Source organism: Salmo salar, chromosome ssa10 (genome assembly GCF_905237065.1).
Source record: "Salmo salar chromosome ssa10, Ssal_v3.1, whole genome shotgun sequence".
NCBI classification, from domain to species: Eukaryota; Metazoa; Chordata; class Actinopteri; order Salmoniformes; family Salmonidae; genus Salmo; species Salmo salar.
The window spans coordinates 5430018-5449730 of record NC_059451.1 but is presented as its reverse complement, the minus strand read 5'-3'; the positions used below and the strand labels follow the sequence as shown (position 1 = coordinate 5449730).

The window sequence follows — 19713 nt, the reverse complement described above, 5'->3', positions numbered from 1 at the left end:
CACACTTTTCATCCGAAAATGAAAATACTGCCCCCTATACCTTAAAAAGTTAATTATGTCCCAGTTTAGGTCACCTTGCAGGACAAATTCAGACTTGGTGTAAGGGGTCAGAGAGAGCTTAGGGTAGGTAGGGTACAGGCTGGTGCTGATGGAGGACGATAGCACCCAGCAACAGTCAACATAAAGCTATTTGCGGGTTTAACACTTAAAACCATCAAATCAAATTGTTTGGGGAAAGACTTGGTGGAGACAACAGAGCACTGAAGGTGATCCTTGGTAAAGATTGCCACTCCCCCACCTTTAGAAGATCTGTCTTGCCGAAAACTTTTATAACCAGAAAGGTTAACATCAGTATTCAAAACACTCTTCCTTAACCACGTCTCAGTAATGACCAACACATCTGGATTGGAGCTCTGAACCCACACTTTCACTTGATCTATTTTAGGTAATAAGCTTCTAGTGTTAAACTGCAGAAAACCCAGGCTTTTACGAAAGCAGAAATCAGTGAAGCAGATATCAGAGCACAAGTCAGAACTGGGGCTAGCAACAGTAGGTGGGCCAGGGTGTACATGCACATTTCCAGATATCATCAACAGTAATACAATCAAGGCACGGTGTTGTACAGGGAGAGCTCTGCAGTGCTGATTTGTGACATCTGAATGTGCATCAGATGGCAACAAGATCATATTGTACAGCAATTTCATCAGGTAACATGATGAGACGGGCCAGGGTAGACGGTGAACAGATCGCCAGTTGGAATCCAAGCAGCAGTTCAGCAGGAAATGGGAGTAGGTGTCACCCACTTGGGAGAAGCTTTTATTTCTGGAGGCAGATTTCTTTTTGAAAATTCCAGTGGATGGTCTTTGAACAGCAGGATGGGGCATCAAGGCCTCTGGATCTGGTGGCCTGCTATTTGTCTGGCTCAAAGGCTTCGACACCTGTCGCTTCACACGTCAGTGCTAATTGTAGTTGTATCTCTTTGTCCTAGCAAAGCTTGGTAGCCTGAGCATTCAGTCCTTATTAAGTAAAATATATAATTTTAATGTATTTTTCTTCTTGGCTTTTGAAAGTAAAAAAATAGCTTCAGACTAAGCATTAATCACTCAGCTCCAGGTTGGATGGGGTTTTCAGGTCTCTGCTTGTTTGCCAGAGCATTTTGTTGTATCGTTTGGGAGTAATAATCCTTGAGTGTAGGAAGCATTCCAAGTAATTCCATCCAAAATCAGGTTGTAGGTTTGGAGTTTTGATTTGGAATAAGGTTGTTGTTTAGGGTAGCATCCTGTATATGTCCATCCCCAAAAAATCGAATTTTGTCTAACTCTAAATCTATCTATTTTTAATTGGCCCGGTGTCGTCCAGGTTAGGGGAGGGTTTGGCCAGCTGGGACTTCCTTGTCCCATCGTGCTCTAGCGACCCCTTGTGGTGGGCCGGGTGCCTGCAAGCTGACTACGGGCGCCAGCTGGATGGTGTTTCCTCCGACGCATTGGTGCAGCTTGCTTTCGGGTTAAGCGAGCAGTGTGTCAAGAAGCAATGCGGCTTGGAAGGGTCGTGTTTCAGAGGATGCATGGCTCTCGACTTTCGAGTCCATAGGGGGAGTTGCAGTGATGGGACAAAACTGTAACTACCAATTGGATGTCACGGAAAAGGGGTATGAGTAAAAAAAAAAAAACGTTTAAGGTCATACCAAGAATCATTTAGCTATTTGATTTTGAATTTTAAGACGACTTGAAGTATAAAAAAAAGTAAATATTTGAACATTTTTATTTACTTCTATCAGCCCATACAAAAGCATTGAATGAGATTCACTACATGGAACAACTGTCCCCCCCAAAGAAATCTTAAGGAACTTTGTTCTGAAGTGTCTGTCCTATATCTGACATATATAAGAAAGATTGTGGAAATGCTAATCAATAATGAGGAGAGACAAGGTCAGTCACCAATCAGGATGTTACTTCATTCAAAACTTATTAAGGCAGCCAGTGAGGCTGGTCGTCCCAAAACTCTTGATTGTTGTGCCGAGCTGCTATGACATAGAAAGAATACAAATATATTTTATAGCAGAGATACACCCTCTTAGTCTACATGATAAACAGCAGATGTGTGGAATGGGTCAAAAAATGAGACTTGATATATGAGAAAGGAGTATCCAACAGACAGATAGCATTTTCTGTGAAGACTGTTCTTATTGTATAGAAACCAGAGTTTGGCCCCCAAGACAAGGTTCCTCTCATCATTATCCATACCCGAGCCATCTCTTCCTGGTACCTTACATTACACGAACACCAACTCATTCTATGAAATGCATGTTGTAGGTTTTATCATCAACCCATTAAATCAGTTGTCAGCTCCAGATACCCCTATCTTGAGTAAAACCCATGTTCTTGACCACACGCCTAGACTAGCTGCAGGGAGCTGGAGTATGCACCCTGACAAAAACACAGCATTAGTAGAACAGAAATGTCTTACTATATGTTTAGTATATATAATTGTTAACAATTAATATTAAACAAAGCAGGTAAACATGTTAATATTCCTCTCACAAGATCAGGATTTTTTTTTTTTTTACATGTATTTAACCCCTTGTTTTTGGCACTAAACAGTATCCATATATACCTTTAAAGTTTTTCAACTGTTACCGGGGGACCTTCAGACGAGTTTTGAGGCCTGTGGACTTCCTAGGGCAAAACTGACATGTACGTGTTCATGAGAGTCTCACCTTTCCACAGAGGGGTCATATTAGTGTGTAGCCCAAACTGTTCGGACACTACAGACAGAAGTTGGCAGATCATATGTACCAACTTCAGACGAGTGCCAAGACGCTTGTGGGGGTCGTCAAGCATATTCCAATCCTTCAACCCAACTAGCACCCTTTGTAAAGCCCATGTTTAGATCATATTAGACATAGTGCTTTATGTCACATTTGACATTGGTGATTGTCACACAGTTATGCCACATTTATAAACCCTTTATAAAACCTGACATACGGTTATAGATGCTTTGTAAAACATTTATGTAGTGCTTATGAAGGCATTATGAAGGCTTTATGAAGCCTTTATAAGCTGAACGGCATTTAAAGCGGGACCCTTATGGGCAATAAAAGTGACTCCAAATGACACAATATATTATTTACCATTCATTATTTATCATTCATCCAGGCAGTATCACATCCGGCTGTGATTGGGAGCCTCATAGTGCGGCGCACAAGTGGCCCAGCGTCGTCCGGGTTTGGCCGGGGTAGGCCGTCATTGTAAATAAGAATTTGTTCTTAACTGATTTGCTTAATTAAATAATGGTTAAATATATATATATTTTTTTTATAATTATATTGGGCATAACAACAAAAAAGTGAAATGCGTCCAACAAGTGTTTAGAGACACAATCTTGATGTAGTCATTGTGCAACAGTTGTTAAAGTACTTAATATTACATGTTGATTTGTTATTATGCATGCCTGGATCCTGGGAGTAGGGGAGTGTGCTTAGGTTTTGCCCTGCGTGCTCGTGCTCAAATAATTTTTATGCACTATGAGAGGTAGGCACGCTTTTTCTGTCATCTTCAGAAAAGTTTGATTCTTTTAAGCACAGTCATACACACAGTGTTTTGTTCATGAATAATATTGCATATTTAGAGGTTACTCATAAGTGGATGGTATTGTTAAGATGCACTTGTAATTGTACTTTTTAGGATGATATTAACATTCTGAATTCAACATGTGGTTAATAGCTAGCTAAGGTATTAGCAGGCTATTGTATGTGTGAACGATGACTAGCTCCTCGAATGATCCCAGTCCCTTGTATTGTGCATCTGTTGTAGAAAGAGGCGACGATTCGCAGAACATACGTTCTCTAAACATGTTTTATTTTCTTTTGGATGCAGGTATGTGGTTTTACCTATGTAAAATATATGTTATGTGTTGATGCATAATCAGGAGAGGCTGTACTCATTTTTGTATTCTAAAATCATTTTGATGCACTATGAGAGAAAGAGGCGACGATTCACAGAACATATGTGCTCTACAAATGTTTTCTTTTCTTTTGGATGCAGGATGCAGAGAGTGAATTCTGGTTCATTAAAACAACCTGATCTCCAAAGTCCACGTCTATAGTCTCAATCAACCACACACAACGCACAGTTACAGCGGTGCAGTACAGCACCGGTTACATTGGTGCCTTCTAGACCCTGATTCATCGTTGATCGACGACAGCTGCTCTAGAGACTCTGTTTACGTCTTTGAGGTACTCTTGCCGCCTTGTGGCAAAAAGTGGAACTGCAGCCAATTTTCTTTCCTGTTTATTTTTTTTCTGAAAAGATGTATTGAGAGAGCTGTTTATGGTTAACTAACATAGAAGTGTGTTTATCAACAGACATGTTAACATAACATTAGTGGTTTATTGGCATGGCATCTTATAGTGGTGATGATGAACACAAATTCACTGCTGGGAGGGGGAGGTTTTTCTCATACTCTGATCAAACCCCTGTAAAGCGTGTAGGTGCAGTAGGTTCCCCCATGTTTTGCTCCACAAAAAATATGGATGAAAGCTCTTCATCTAGTGTTAATCCAAATGCCACAATAGATGGTCTATCTGAGCTGGTCACTCAGCTAGCCCGGGAAATAGGGAGCTCCATTAGGGAAGAACTACAGAGTGGCAGGTCCAGTACTTATGAGCCACCAGTAAGTACAGAGAAGATAAGTGATCATCATTCAGAGTCAGTAGGATATATAGACCTCAGTAAAATTAAGTTCATCATGCAATCAGACATGAAGGAACCTCCTACATATAGAGGAGATGGTACAGACATGCTCCATTCATGAATGGGAGGAGTTGATGAGAATATACTTGGGGAGGAAGGGATGTCCTGTTGGGGAACAATCGGATGAGATGATTAGTCGATTATCTGGCAAATCAAGAGACATGGCAAAGAAAAATGTATGCAATGAGACAACTGTTGCTCCTACAGAGAAGCCAGAGATTGTATTTGACATTCTGAAACAGAATTTCAGCGAATTGACCTATTCATGCATTCCTTTGGCTGATTTTTACAATACTAAACCTGTACCCGGAGAGGCTGTTATGGAGTATTGGGTTTGATTGAACAAGGTCGTAGATGTTGCTGACGAGGGCCTTAGAGATACGGTAAGAAGATTGACAGCTCCAACTCCGATGTCGTCAGGATGTTTGTAACATACTGCCCTGAGCCCAAACTGGCAGCAGTATTCCAATACAAGTTTGCTGAGAAATGGACTGCGAGTGAAGTACAGGAGAGAATCTATGAACATGAACGCAGCAGGAAGGCCACCATGTGTCAATCTACCACTGTATCCTCAAAGCAAGTAACAGTACATCCCCAGAAAACTCAGTTTGAATGCGGGGTCAATGCTGGTGTGTGCAGTGACACATCTCTCACATCAAGCGCCAAACAACATGGGCAGAGTGCAAGTATCGAGAGACTCATTCACCTGCTTGAACGTACCCTAGAGAAGAGCATACCACCCGTTATGGTTTCACAAACACAGGCCAAGGCACCATCTTTCCCCGCCCAGCCCTTCAGGCGTAGGGAATGCAGGGTTTGTGGCTCAACAGAGCACTCCACTGTGATGCACTGTAGACATGTGCCTCTGGTGCTTTTCCCCAGATCATTGGAAGTCAAATTGTCCAAACAGGGGGAACGCTATGCCAATCCCGGTGGTGAGAGACACCCACCACAACAGCAGAGAAACTCATCACAGCAGCAACCGTTAAACTGAAACGCCCACAGGTGAAGAGGGAAATGTGGGTGTTCAACTGTCTGCCCCCAAGAAAGAATCTGATGATCTCGAGAAAACATGAGATTTTGTGCTCTGATGCGAAAGAAGGAGAGAAAATTGTTATGTTAGGTTCACAAGAGGTTGAGGCTTTTTCAGATTTGTTTTACACCTCTGTGTTTGTACACGGGAAAGTGCAGCTTAAGGGCATGCTTGACACTGGGTCTATGGCCTGTACATTGAGTGAACATGCAGAGCAGAGACTTTTGGAAGCAGGTGCCCTTCCTCAGCATTATCAGTCTCCTACAGAGTTAATGTTAGTGGGGTGTGGGGGGAAGAAGGCCTCAACAAAGTGTTTTTATGACTTGGAGATGCAAATCTATGGGATTGATGTTAAAGTGCCGACCCTAGTTGTTCCTGGACAGCGTGATGATCTCATCCTTGGGTCGAATGTCATTAAGCATCTATTGCATGAGATGAAGGGCACTGACGAATACTGGAAGCTCGTCAAAATACATGGAAGGCCAGACCCACTCACCTGAGGGTGAGCAGTTTCTGCAGATGATGACAAGTGTCACAAGATGGAAGAGACAGCAAGTTGATGGCAAGATTGGGACAGTGAAGCTCACTCAAGCTGTGACTCTTTCGCCCAAGACTGAACACTTAGTTTTGGGTAAACTTCCTAAAAATGTGTCACTGTCTCCAGGCAGCATGGTAATAGTCGATCCTACCAGGTCATGCCCAGAAACATACTTGTGGGTAGAGTTATTACGCCCATGTGGTGAGATGGCTGGGTCCCTTTAAAGGTAGTAAACTGTTCAGACAAACATCTCACCCTAATACGTAACATAAAGCTGGCCCATGTGTCTACATGCTTGGCTGTTGAGGATACAACAATCTTTCAGGTCCTTCATGAAGTTAGGAAAACCCCAATGGAACAGAAGCAGGATGATAATGGCTGCCACAACCTGAAAAAAAGTCTGTCTGATCTAGGATTAGGAGACATTGACATTGATGGATGCCAGGTGACTGGCCAGTGGAAGGAAAAGCTTGTTAACTTCTCTAGGGTAGAGGGCAGTATTTTCACGGCCGAATGAAAAATGTACCCAAATTAAACGGCCTACTACTCGGGCCCAGGAACTACAATATGCATATTATTAGTAGATTTGGATAGAAAATACTCTGACGTTTCTAAAACTGTTTGAATGATGTCTGTGAGTATAACAGAACTCATATGGCAGGCAAAAACCTGAGAAAAATCTAACCAGGAAGTGGGAAATCTGGTGCTTGTAGTCCTTTCAAGTCATTGCCTATCCAACACACAGTGACTTAGGGTTCATTTTGCACTTCCTACGGCTTCCACTAGATGTCAACAGTCTTTAGAAAGTTGTTTCAGGCATCTATGATGAACAGAGAGCGAACAAAGGAAGTTGGAAGTTGTTGACTCAGGAAAGCACATGAGTTCATTGGCGCGCATTCACGTGGTGAGGTAGCTGTGTTCCAAAATGTTTTTCAAGACATTGGAATCGTTTGGTTGGAATATTATTGAAGTTCTAAGTTAAAAAGGCCCTAAAGATTGATGCTATACAATGTTTGAACAAACATAAATAGAACGTTTTTTGACTTTTCGTCGTGACATTTTGGCCGCGCTTCCTACACTTGGAGTAGCTTAGTGAACGCGCTAACAACAAGGAGGTATTTGGACATAAATTATGGACTTTATCGAACAAAACAACATTTATTGTGGACCTGGGATCCCTGGAAGTGCCTTCTGATGAAGATCATCAAAGGTAAGTGAATATTTCTAATGCTATTTATGATTTTAGATGACTCCAAAATGGCTGTATTGCTTGATGACTTTTTCTGAGTGCAGTACTCAGATTATTGCAAAGTGTGCTTTCCCCGTGAAGCTTTTTTGAAATCTGTCACAGCGGTTGCATAAAGGAGATGTTCATCTATAATTCTTTGAATAACAGTTTAATATTTTATCAATGTTTATGATGAGTATTTTTTTAAATTGTTGTGCTGATTCACCGGCAGTATTAGAGGCAAAATATTTTCTGAACATCACGCGCCAATGTAAAATGCTGTTTTTGGATATAAATATGAACTTTATCGAACAAAAAATGCATGTATTGTGTAACATGATGTATTAGGAGTGTCATCTGATGAAGATCGTCAAAGGTTAGTGCATAATTTTAGCTGGTTTTCTGTTTTTTGTGACGCCTGTCCTTACTAGGAAAATGGCTGTGTGGTTTTTCTTGTGTTGTACCTGTCCTAACGTAATCTAACTTTATGCCTTCGCCGTAAAGCCTTTTTGAAATTGGACAATGGTTACATTAAGGAGACATGTATCTTTAAAATGGTGTAAAATAGTCATATGTTTGAGAACTTTGAATTATGACATTTTGTGGTTTTGAATTTGGCGCTCTGATTTTTCACTGGCTGTTGAATAATTCAAAGTGGGTGGGACTGTAGCGTCCCACCTCCCCAAGAGAGGTTAAGAATGTGAAATGTCAGAATAATAGTAGAGAATGATTTATTTCAGCTTTTATTTCTTTCATCACATTCCCAGTGGGTCAGAAGTTTACATACACTGAATTAGTATTTGGTAGCATTGCTTTTAAATTATTTAACTTGGGTAAAACATTTCACGCTTTTTCAGTTCTGTCAACACATTTTCTATGGGATTGAGGTCAGGGCTTTGTGATGGCCACTCCAATACCTTGACTTTGTTGTCCTTAAGCCATTTTGCCACAACTTTGGAAGTATGCTTGGGGTCCCTGTCCATTTGGAAGACCCATTTGCGACCAAGCTTTAACTTCCTGACTGACGTCTTGAGATGTTGCTTCAATATATATGCACATACTTTCCCTTCCTTATGATGCCATCTATTTTGTGACGTACACCAGTCCCTCCTGCAGCAAAGCACCCCCACAACATGATGCTGCCACCCCCATGCTTCATGGTTGGGATGGTGTTCTCCGGCTTGCAAGCCTCCCCCTTTTGTACCTGTTTCCTCCAGCATCTTCACAAGGTCCTTTGCTGTTGTTCTGGGATTGACTTGCACTTTTCGCACCAAAGTACGTTCGGCTCTAGGAGACAGAACGCATCTCCTTCCTGAGCGGTATGACGGCTGCGTAGTCCCATGGTGTTTATACTTGCGTACTATTGTTTGTACAGATGAACGTGGTACCTTCAGGTGTTTGGAAATTGCTCTCAAGGATGAACCAGACCTGTAGAGGTCTACAATTTTCTTTCGGAGGTCTTGGCTGATTTCTTTTGATTTTCCCATGATGTCAAGCAAAGAGGCACTGAGTTTGAAGGTAGGCCTTGAAATACATCCACAGGTAAACTCAAATGATGTCAATTAGCCTACCAGAAGCTTCTACAGCCATGGCATAATTTTCTGGAATTTTCCAAGCTGTTTAAAGGCACAGTCAACTTAGTGTATGTAAACTTCCAATTATAAGTGAAATTATCTGTCTGTAAACAAATGTTGGAAAAATGACTTCTGTCATGCACAAAGTAGATGTCCTAACCAACTTGCCAAAAGTATAGTTTGTTAACAAGAAATTTGTGGTGGTTGAAAAATGAGTTTTAATTACGCTAACCTTAGTGTATGTAAACTTCCGACTTCAACTGTAGCAAAGTTATCGTTATTCGTCATGTTATTATTTTTCTATACTTTGCTCTCTGCATTGTTGGGAAGTAAGTAAGCATTTCACTGTTAGTCTACACCTGTTTACAAAGCATGTGACAAATACAATGTGGACTGAATTGATTTGTCAGTACCTATTTCATCCAACATACTTTACTCCTATAAAAAGGTTGGATGGAAACCTGGTTACAGTCACTAAATTAGGCCAGTTAAAATGTTTTTAAATTGTTAAGTTAGTCTATCCAGCCAGCTAAAGTTGGAAGTAATCATAGCCGAATAAACGACCGGGCACGTGCCAAGGGGCCCTGACATCCAGGGGGCCCCCATTGATTTTGTTCGTCACTCTCACTCAGATATCATGTTAACATAAGTCATGGAAACATTTTTAGAATTGCAGGAATTTAGATGTAAAACTAAAACATCTCCGCACCACGGCAAAATGTGTAGAATTGCATGAAATTCACTTTAAAACTAGGTGAAGTGCCCCCCAACCAAATGTCACCAAAAGGCTAGGGCTTTGAAATGGTACTAAAACATAAGCTAGAGAAGTTTTAAATTGCATGATTTTGGCACTCAGGTTTCAAGTTGTGGACTGGATGAAGGGACAGACCTGTTGAATCTGTGGAAAGGCTGATGGGGAAGTCAGACAGGAGTACGGAACACCCAGTGGCCGCCAGAGCCCAATCAGCTTTGCTCATTCCTGGGTGCTTTCTTCCGAGAACTGCCGTGATAAGTTGGGTAAGGCTTAGCCTACTGCCTATGTTGCATCACTTTAACAAATGTCAGTTCAGTTAGTTAACATTAATACTGTACCTCTCTATCCCAGAATGTCACATGAATCCTGAGTCTGAAGCAGTTGATTGTTGATGGCAAGGAGTCCAAATGCTACTGTTAAGCCTGTCCTGCACTGTCTGCCTCCCAGTGAGGACCACCTACACAATTCCACTGCCTGCCAGTCAGTGAATCTAGAATGGACAACTGTTTTACTGAAGACACCATACTGTATGTGATGTATTCAATAAATACTGATTTCTTACTTTCTTTCCTATTACAGATTCCAACCTGAACCGCTCTGAAGGTCTGAGCAGCATCTATGATTAGAGTTTGGACCTGAGGGAGAAGGCAGAAGCCCATGTGGCCTGTTGCTGCTCTGAGCAGTGTGCTTAGAGCTCTGGTGAAGCAGATACTATGTAACCTTTCTAACAGAAAATACATAATTTCACATCACTGAGATCTTGACCATTCAAATTGTAATAAATCCAACTGTGCATTCAAAGATGGTCTCTGATACATTATAGCCCTCTAACAACAGCAATCTAATGGCAATCACTTTTCATGGTGAATTGTAAAAGAAATCAATGCAGAAAATACTTTCAAAGTGATATATGCAGTTATAAAGTGGATCTGCCTCACTGTGACTGTCCCGTGCACTGCATCTACAACAATAAACACAATAGCCTTGAGCAATATTGTTTTGTCATCATCACAATCACTTCAAGGGGAAAGACATAGTTTAAATGTATTTATGAAATTGACAGAACTAATATATCTTATTGCCTTTGGTGTATCAGCAGCATTGAAATAAAAGTACATTCTAAGATGCTATCAAATATTTAAGGGGGAAACAATGTTAACCATGATAAATACATTACTGTCTTACAGAGTGCCTACAGATAAACATTCAACTTTATAAAACTACATGACCTTAACAAAAAGGTAATAAAACAAAGACATTTCACATGAAATATATACAAAATGACATCTACAAACACCAACATTACATTAAAAACCACACTAATTTGTCCCTGTCATTTACAATGAGCCACTCAGCAGCCAAAATATTATGGCTCTATCAAAACACAGACAGGGGCCTCGTCTGTCCGGGTCCTTTCTGTCTGGTTAAATTATAGATTTTTATTTTATAAAGTTCTACAAACAAGAACTAAATATATTTTGTGTTTGGCGTTTCCATTTAAGTGCGTCTGACTACCTTTGATACTACACTTGATATTGAATGGTTTAAGAGCATGGATTGTCTTGGGAAAAGACCAAGGTGTCTATCCCTGTGTTTAAATGGAGCCGTTTCTATCTCCCGTGAATGTGTATGCTCTGCGATTTGCTCCTCCATTCACGTGTCGGAGCTGGGCAGGAACGTCACCATTGCAAAGGATGCCGGAGTCTTGCTTTGGGTGGATTGTGCTTGGGCTGGAAAGAACATTTTACACAGCATTATGTCTTCATCCCCATTGAGAGCAAAGTCTTGAATTCTTGACATTATAGTTATTTAGCTAGCAGTTCCTCTAAACCAGAGCAACAAACAGTCAGTGCACACAGAGGACATCTATCTACATATGTATAAGACAGTTCCTTCAATTGACTTAAGCTCTGCTTTGTTAGTTTTCTTTTGCCATCTTTTGGTATTGCAATTGTGTTGAGTGCTGCACTGTAATGTGTACCTGTTACGAATATCTATATCATGTGTAGGTTACCTTTTTTCTGGGATAAGGCGGTGTGTGCGATACAGATCTGCCGTGGATGGCGTCTTCGCTGGAGAGGCTCTGGATGTGGAGAAAGCCGTGTGGGATAGTGATTTATTTAACTTTGCTGGAGTCGACACAGGCCTAAGCTCTGACTCAGCCCCTGGCAAAAGATATTAAATGAGTCATGATGTGTCAACAACCATACACAACACAGTTTTCATCAATTCCACCAATGTGCCCTACAGTAGACTTTCTCTTTTGGGAATTTCGGTGCAGGTTGCTTTATGAAGTGTTCAGAGACAAATGCGTTCTATTTTATTTGACTGATATGAAAGAAGAGCCATGTCCTCCAGCTTAGTGGTGATGGTATTCAGGAAGAGCTAATTACTTACATACTGATAAGGCACTTTGAGACTTTGACATCTGTGGTTTCATTTGGTCTCCAAATGGAGTCAAGTTTAAAAACTGATGTTTGAGCCATGTGGCGCGGTCCTCCTCAAATGCTTTTCTCTGCAGGACAAAGGTTTGACTATTAGCCTGAATAATTCACTTTGAAATAAAATAATAATTGCAGTCATCAAATTTCCAAGTTATCTGCCCTCTTGTACACTCTCTGAATAGACTCTCTGTACCTCGTGGCTCAGTCTTATGGCTGCCTCTGTGAAGATCCTCCTTTCCGTCTCAAAGTTCTTCCTTTTTTCTTCGAAGGACTTCCAATCCTCCTTGAGGCGCTCCTTCTCCTCCTGCATGTAGCAGTCGTTGAGCAGCGAGGCTGTCTCATCGTCACATGGGGAGTTCAGCTGCTGCTGTGAGAACAGAACACACAGAGCAGTGGAGACTGAGGATTAGGAGGGAGAATTACTGACAACTGAGGTAGCAGTTCGTGACCTTGGGACTATAATGTTCTATCGGTGCAAAGCATAGTTCTGAGATGTGAAAACATTGATGCTTTAATATCCCAGATCTGTTTTGTAGTGGATTCTTCTTTCATAACCCATAAAGGTCCTAAAGTGCAGAGTATAAAAATCCTGAGACATTTGTAAATTCCAGACTCACATTAAGCATCTCCAATCCAAAATTAAATCTAGAATCAGCTTCCTATTTCGCAACACACCTCCTTCACTTACGCTGCTAAACATACCCTCGTAAAACTGACTACCCTTCCGATCCTTGACTTCGGCGATGCCATTTACAAAACAGCCTCCAACACTCTACTCAGCAAATTGGATGTAGTATATCACAGTGCCATCCGTTTGTCACCAAAGCCCCATTTACATCCCACCACTGCGATCTGTATGCTCTTGTTGGCTGGCCCTCGCTTCATATTTGTCGCCAAACCCACTGGCTCCAGGTCATCTATAAGTCTTTGCTAGGTAAAGCCCCGCCTTATCTCAGCTCACTGGTCACCATAGCAACACCCACCCGTAGCACACGCACCAGAAGGTATATTTCACTAGTCATCCCCAAAGCCAACTCCTGCTTTGGCCGCCTTTCCTTCCAGTTCTCTGCTGCCAATGACTGGAACGAATTGCAAAAATCTCTGAAGCTGGAGACTTATATCTCCCTCACTAACTTGAAGCATCAGCTGTCAGAGCAGCTTACCGATCATTGCACCTGTACACAGCCCATCTGTAAATAGCCCACCCAGCTACCTCATCCCCATATTGTTATTTATTTTTGCTCTTTTGCACCCCAGTATCTCTACTTAAACATCATCATCTGCACATCTATCACTCCAGTGTTAATGCTAATTGTAATTATTTCGCTACTATAGCCTATTTATTGCCTACCTCCCTAATCTTATTACATTTGCACACACTGTATATAGATTTTTTCTATTGTGTTATTGACTGTACGTTTGTTTATCCAATGTGTAACTCTGTGTTGTTTTTGTCGCACTGCTTTGCTTCATCTTGGCCAGGTCGCAGTTGTAAATGAGAACTTGTTCTCAACTGGCCTATCTGGTTAAACAATGGTGAAAAGAAAATTGAAAAAAAATAACATTTATAAGGGGATGTAATCGCAGAAGAACCTTACGCCTCAAATGTCAATTTGGGTTTAACCATAAGGTTCTATCTGACACTTCTGAATTACACATGTTCAGTTAAGAAAACTGTAACTCTTTAAATATGTAAATGATAGTCAGAACACATCAAATACATTAAACATTTATGATCAGATGAATTGCTGTCATCACTGAACAACATCATTTAGTTTAAGATTTCTGACAAGTGTTTTTTTTGCTTGCGTGCCATTATTACTGACTAGACAATACCATAATAGAAGGAGATAGCAAAGACGTGTTCTGATTGGTCCGTTTGTATTTGTTCAGGCTTGTGATTGGATTGCAGACAGAACCTCATAGCGCTAAGTTCAAATGGGTTTATGCAGATAGAACTTTCTAGTTTGTCAATTATTTCCACTTAAAATGCACAATTTCTAAAATCTAACTTCACAGACATGAACACATCTAAAAGATCAATTATATGTGAACTCATTTTTGACAAAAATTTAAAATAGAACCTTACAGTCCCAAGATCTCTAGTTGTTAATAAGTATTTTCCATTTACTTTAATGTCTATGCTGATAGATCAATCTATTGACGTAATAGGTAGACCGATTTACAGGTCTGCTAGAAAAAGGTAGATAAGACACAGTAGGTGTAATAGCCAGATTAATTCAAAACAAACAAGTCTGAATAAGTATTGAACTCAAGCAGCATCACAGAGAAGAGAGTTAGGTGTATACCTGCAGGAGCTGCTGCTGCGTGTGGATGAAGTCTTTATACTGCTGGATCTCCAGTTTCAGCCTGTCCATCTCCTCTTCATGGACCTCTTTGGGGATGGCGTTCATGTTGGCTCTCTCCCCCACCAAGGACGCTGGACAGGAATCATGTCACATTACCAGTGATTCTGAGATGGTTTATTGTTTATGATTACGGTAATAATAGGTTTAACTAATGGATTTTAAAAAATGAAGGTCTGGGTTTGAAAAATATAGAAATAAAAAACAGCTTCTCCTCAAAGAACCAGTAGAGGTGTCTGTTGGTTCATGTTTCACAGACAGTGGCTACCACTTTAATTTGACTCTTTTCATTTGATTTGGCTGATAACAGAGTAAAGTGACCACCCATCAACTGACATACTTATAACAAGCGATTTGTATCACTGTTCAGTTGAGCTTTAAGTGGACCTTTAATCAACTCAAAGCCCGGTAGTCGTTCATGTTATTTATAACAAAACTATAATACCACAGACAATAAAACTGAGCATCCTGAGTGACCTCTTTCTCCGGTGGTAAGCAAACGAGGCTAACAAAACCTCACAAGTGGCTGCCGTTTAGAGATGATGCGAGTAGTATGTGACAAAGAATACCTTATGTGACAAAGAATACCTTGGCTGTCCAGTCTCTCCACATGGCTCTTTAGTCTCCTCCACTGCTGTCGAATGCTATTGGTGAGCTGTTCCCTTGCATGCTCACAGGACAGCTCCAGGCTCTCTCTACTTGAGTCACACACCTCATCCTCCTCTGAGCTGGCCTGTTGCAGAGAGATGTCGTGACAACAGGCATAGACCATTAATTGGTTAATTTATTTAATTAAGCAGTCACCTTCATATAGTGTGCTATTTTTGTGTGCAGATGGTTTTAAAACTATGCCGGAGTAATTTCAATTGCGAACTAAGCAATATTTTTTTATTCCCAGCATTACAAATAGAGGCAACATAGCACTTATTCATTTGACCTCAGTCAAAGGAAGACTGGTTCTGATGGATTAATAGATTGACATAAACCACAGACAGGGCATTCGGAAAGTATTCAGACCCCTTGACTTTTTCCACATGTTGTTATGTTACAGCATGATTGTAAAATGGAATAAATTGTTTTCCTCATCATTTACATAAGTATTCAGACCCTTTGCCATGATACTCAAAATTGAGCTCAGTTGCATCTAGGGTTGCAAAGGGTCAGAAACTTTCCGGTAAATTTCCTGAATTTTTCTGGAGATTTTCCATGGGAAGTTAAGCCCCGGAATTTGGGGAACTTTGCTTAAATTCATCAAAAGGTTAGCTTATAACAGTGAACCTTTTTTTGTGGGATAAACAAGGCAATTCTAGGTCTTGTGGCATATTTTGGTTAAACTATCCCCAATTCAATGGAATTGCAACCCTCTCCATGCACAGTGCATTCTTCCATCACATGTGCAGTGTACTCTTCCATCACATGTACAGCTGATTACAATACTGGGTGGGGTGAATATATTTTATATGACATACATGATTTTTTGTTAACTGGCAAATAGAAGCCTACAGCAAAGTGTGTTTAAATCATTTCTAACTTGTTAACAATTTCTGCTAGTTAGTTTTTGCTAGCATGTGGGTTTTAGCTTGCTTGAGCCTACTAACTGAGGAGTGTTAATTCACCTGTTTCCATACATGTTTCATTTTAAAACATTTATCTTTCAAAGGAGTTGTTTAATCTAATTGCTTAACTATTTATCTGTACATGGAATTGTATTATTATAATTTTTTTTAAACTAATTTTCTTCAAATGTTTACAGGAATATGCCACGGGCACTATCTGATGTGCGGAGACATTTCATTGCAGCTAATGTAGAAGGAAAAGCTGTATACATTTGCAAAAACTGTGCCAAATCATATGTGAAGAATGCAACAAAGATGCAGAATCATCAGGCCAAAGTGCATAAAGTTCCCTCAGCGCTCACAACAAGCAACCTAGAATAGAATTAGAGGGACTTTTGTCAGAGGTGAAAATTATGAATCAGACATCTTATCGATAGCAACAGCTCATGGTCCTCCTGTAACCAGAAGCTTTTTTGACTCTATGGAGGAACGTATTCAGAGAAATGCTGATGAATGTCTTGCTTGAGCTGTTCACCTCTGATGCTCACAGGCAATGTGTATTGGAAGAGATTTCTGAATGTTCTTCGCCCAGCACACACCACTCCAACCAGACATGCTTTATCTACTCGTGCTGGATGCAGAGTTCAACAGATTTCAAGTGAAGGTCAAGCAAATCATAGAGAAAGCAGACTGTATTGCAATCATATCTGATGGGTGGTAAACTGTTCGTGTGCAAGGAATAATTAACCTGTTGGGGCTAGGGGGCAGTATTTTCACGGCTGGATAAAAAAACGTACCCGATTTAATCTGGTTACTAATCCTACCCAGTAACTAGAATATGCATATACTTATTATATATGGATAGAAAACACCCTAAAGTTTCTAAAACTGTTTGAATGGTGTCTGTGAGTATAACAGAACTCTTTTGGCAGGCAAAACCCTGAGACATTTTCTGACAGGAAGTGGATACCTGATGTGTTGAATTACCTTTAACCTGTTGGGGCTAGGGGGCAGTATTTTCACGGCTGGATAAAAAAACGTACCCGATTTAATCTGGTTACTAATCCTACCCAGTAACTAGAATATGCATATACTTATTATATATGGATAGAAAACACCCTAAAGTTTCTAAAACTGTTTGAATGGTGTCTGTGAGTATAACAGAACTCATTTGGCAGGCAAAACCCTGAGACATTTTCTGACAGGAAGTTGATACCTGATGTGTTGAATTACCTTTAAGCCTATGCCATTGAAACACACAGGGGTTGATTAATGTTTTGGCACTTCCTATTGCTTCCACTAGATGTCACCAGCCTTTACAAAGTGTTTTGAGTCTTTTACTGTGAGATCTGACCGAACAAGAGCCATGGAACGGTGATGGCCGATTAGACTCTGGCGCGCGAGTTCATGTTGGGTACCCTCGTTCCAATACGTTATAAAAGAGAATGCATTCGTCCACCTTGAATATTATTCATGTTCTGGTTAAAAAAGGCACTAATGATTTATGCTATACAACGTTTGACATGTTTGAACGAACGTAAATATATTTTTTCCCCTCGTTCATGACGAGAAGTCCGGCTGGCTTAGATCATGTGCTAACAACACGGAGCTTTTTGGATATAAATGATGAGCTTTTTTGAACAAAACTACATTCGTTATGGACCTGGGATTCCTGGAAGTGACATCTGATGAAGAGAATCAAAGGTAATGGATTATTTACATAGTATTTTCGATTTTAGATCTCTCCAACATGGCCGTTTGTCTGTATAGCAAAGCATATTTTTCTGGGCGCAGTGCTCAGATTATTGCAAAGTGTGATTTCCCAGTAAGGTTATTTTTAAATCTGGCAAGTCGATTGCGTTCAAGAGATGTAAATCTATAATTCTTTAAATGACAATATAATATTTTACCAATGTTTTCTAATTTTAATTATTTAATTTGTGGTGCTGACTTGACTGCCGGTTATTGGAGGGAAACGATTTCCTCAACATCAATGCCATAGTAAAACGCTGTTTTTGGATATAAATATGAACTTGATAGAACTAAAAATGCATGCATTGTCTAACATAATGTCCTAGGAGTGTCATCTGATGGAGATTGTAAAAGGTTAGTGCATCATTTTAGCTGGTTTTATGGTTTTGGTGACCCTGTCTTTGAATTGACAAAACATTACACACAGCTATTGTCAATGTACTCTCCTAACATAATCTAACTTTATGCTTTCGCCGTAAAACCTTTTTGAAATCGGACAACGTGGTTAGATTAAGGAGATGTTTATCTTTCAAAGGGTGTAAGATAGTTGTATGTTTGAAAAATTTGAATTTTGACATTTATTTGGTTTCAAATTTGCCGCTCTTGAAATGCACCTGCTGTTGATAGGGTGCACCACGGGTGGCACGCTAGCGTCCCACATAGCCCCAAGAGGTTAACTACCTCTCCACCCCTCAACCAGTATTCTACAAGAGCACGGACACAAGGGACAACAGACACACCGGTCTCTACATTGCAGACCACAGAAGGTATTTGCACTGGTGACAGACAATGCGGCGAACATGAAGGCTGATTGGTCTAAAGTGGAGGAGTCCTACCCTCACATCACACCCATTGGCTGTGCTGCTCATGCATTGAATCTGCTCCTCAAGGACATCATGGCACTGAAAACAGTCGATACACTCGACAAGAGAGTCAAGGAAATGGTTAGGTATGTGATGGGTCATCAAGTCATAGCAGCAGTTTGACAGTCTCCTGTAGGGGAAGGAGTCTCTCCAAGAAATGGCCATATCACAGTCTGCCAATATGGACAGCCCCACAAAGAGGATCCTCCTGGATGATGTATTTTGGGAGAGAGTGGTAAGCAGCCTGAAACTCCTGAAACCTAGAGCAGTAGCCATTGCATGGATTGAGGGAGACAATGCCATCCTGTCTGATGTTCTGACTCTGCTTGCAGATGTAAGAGAAGAAATGTGTACTGTACTGCCCTGCCCACTTCACTGTTGCTCACTGTTGGGGCAGCAGGGTAGCCTAGTGGTTAACAAGGCCCACTGTTCCTAGGCCGTCATTGAAAATAAGAATTTGTTCTTATCTGACTTGCCTAGTTAAATAAAATAAAAAATGAAAAAGCAGAGGAAACTGCAGTTCTAAAATACATCAAAAAGCGTGAAGACTTCTGCCTGAAGCCCATACACGCTGCAGCGTACATGTTGGACCCCAAGTATGCTGGCAAGAGCATCCTATCTGATGCAGAGATCAATGGTGTCATCTATGGTGTCATCACTACCGTGTCTCGCCACCTTGGCCTGGATGAGGCCAAGGTTCTTGGCAGGCTGGCGAGGGCTTTGGGATGGTTATGCAATTTGGCAGTCATGCCAACATATCTCATCAGCCACCTGGTGGAAGGGACTTTGTGGATCTGAGGCTCTTTTCCCTGTTGCCTCAATCATCCTCCAAATCCCACCAACATCAGCCGCCT

At 40.8% G+C, this 19713-nt stretch overlaps 1 protein-coding gene and 1 long non-coding RNA gene across 4 annotated transcripts in view; one reads left to right on the top strand and one right to left on the bottom strand.

Annotated features, from left to right (window-relative positions):
- The first annotated feature begins 517 nt into the window (after positions 1-517).
- On the top strand, positions 518-10761 carry LOC123723854 (uncharacterized). Its single transcript, XR_006756883.1, has 4 exons — positions 518-4234; positions 9981-10141; positions 10230-10358; positions 10458-10761. It is a non-coding gene; the product is annotated as an uncharacterized lncRNA (long non-coding RNA).
- Positions 10762-10912: 151 nt separating this feature from the next.
- Positions 10913-19713, bottom strand: part of LOC106613438 (afadin- and alpha-actinin-binding protein) — a 35883-nt gene continuing 27082 nt past the window's right edge. Inside the window, exons 9-14 of one of the 3 annotated variants that reach the window (XM_014215631.2) lie at positions 15277-15421; positions 14632-14762; positions 12516-12689; positions 12276-12393; positions 11893-12043; positions 10913-11608 (exon numbers count right to left, since the gene is read on the bottom strand). In XM_014215631.2, the coding sequence (XP_014071106.1) occupies positions 11473-11608; positions 11893-12043; positions 12276-12393; positions 12516-12689; positions 14632-14762; positions 15277-15421 (855 nt within the window). In that variant the 3' untranslated portion in view covers positions 10913-11472. The remainder of the gene's footprint in view (positions 11609-11892; positions 12044-12275; positions 12394-12515; positions 12690-14631; positions 14763-15276; positions 15422-19713) is intronic. The other 2 variants (XM_014215632.2, XR_001330478.2) reach the window with 2 other exon arrangements.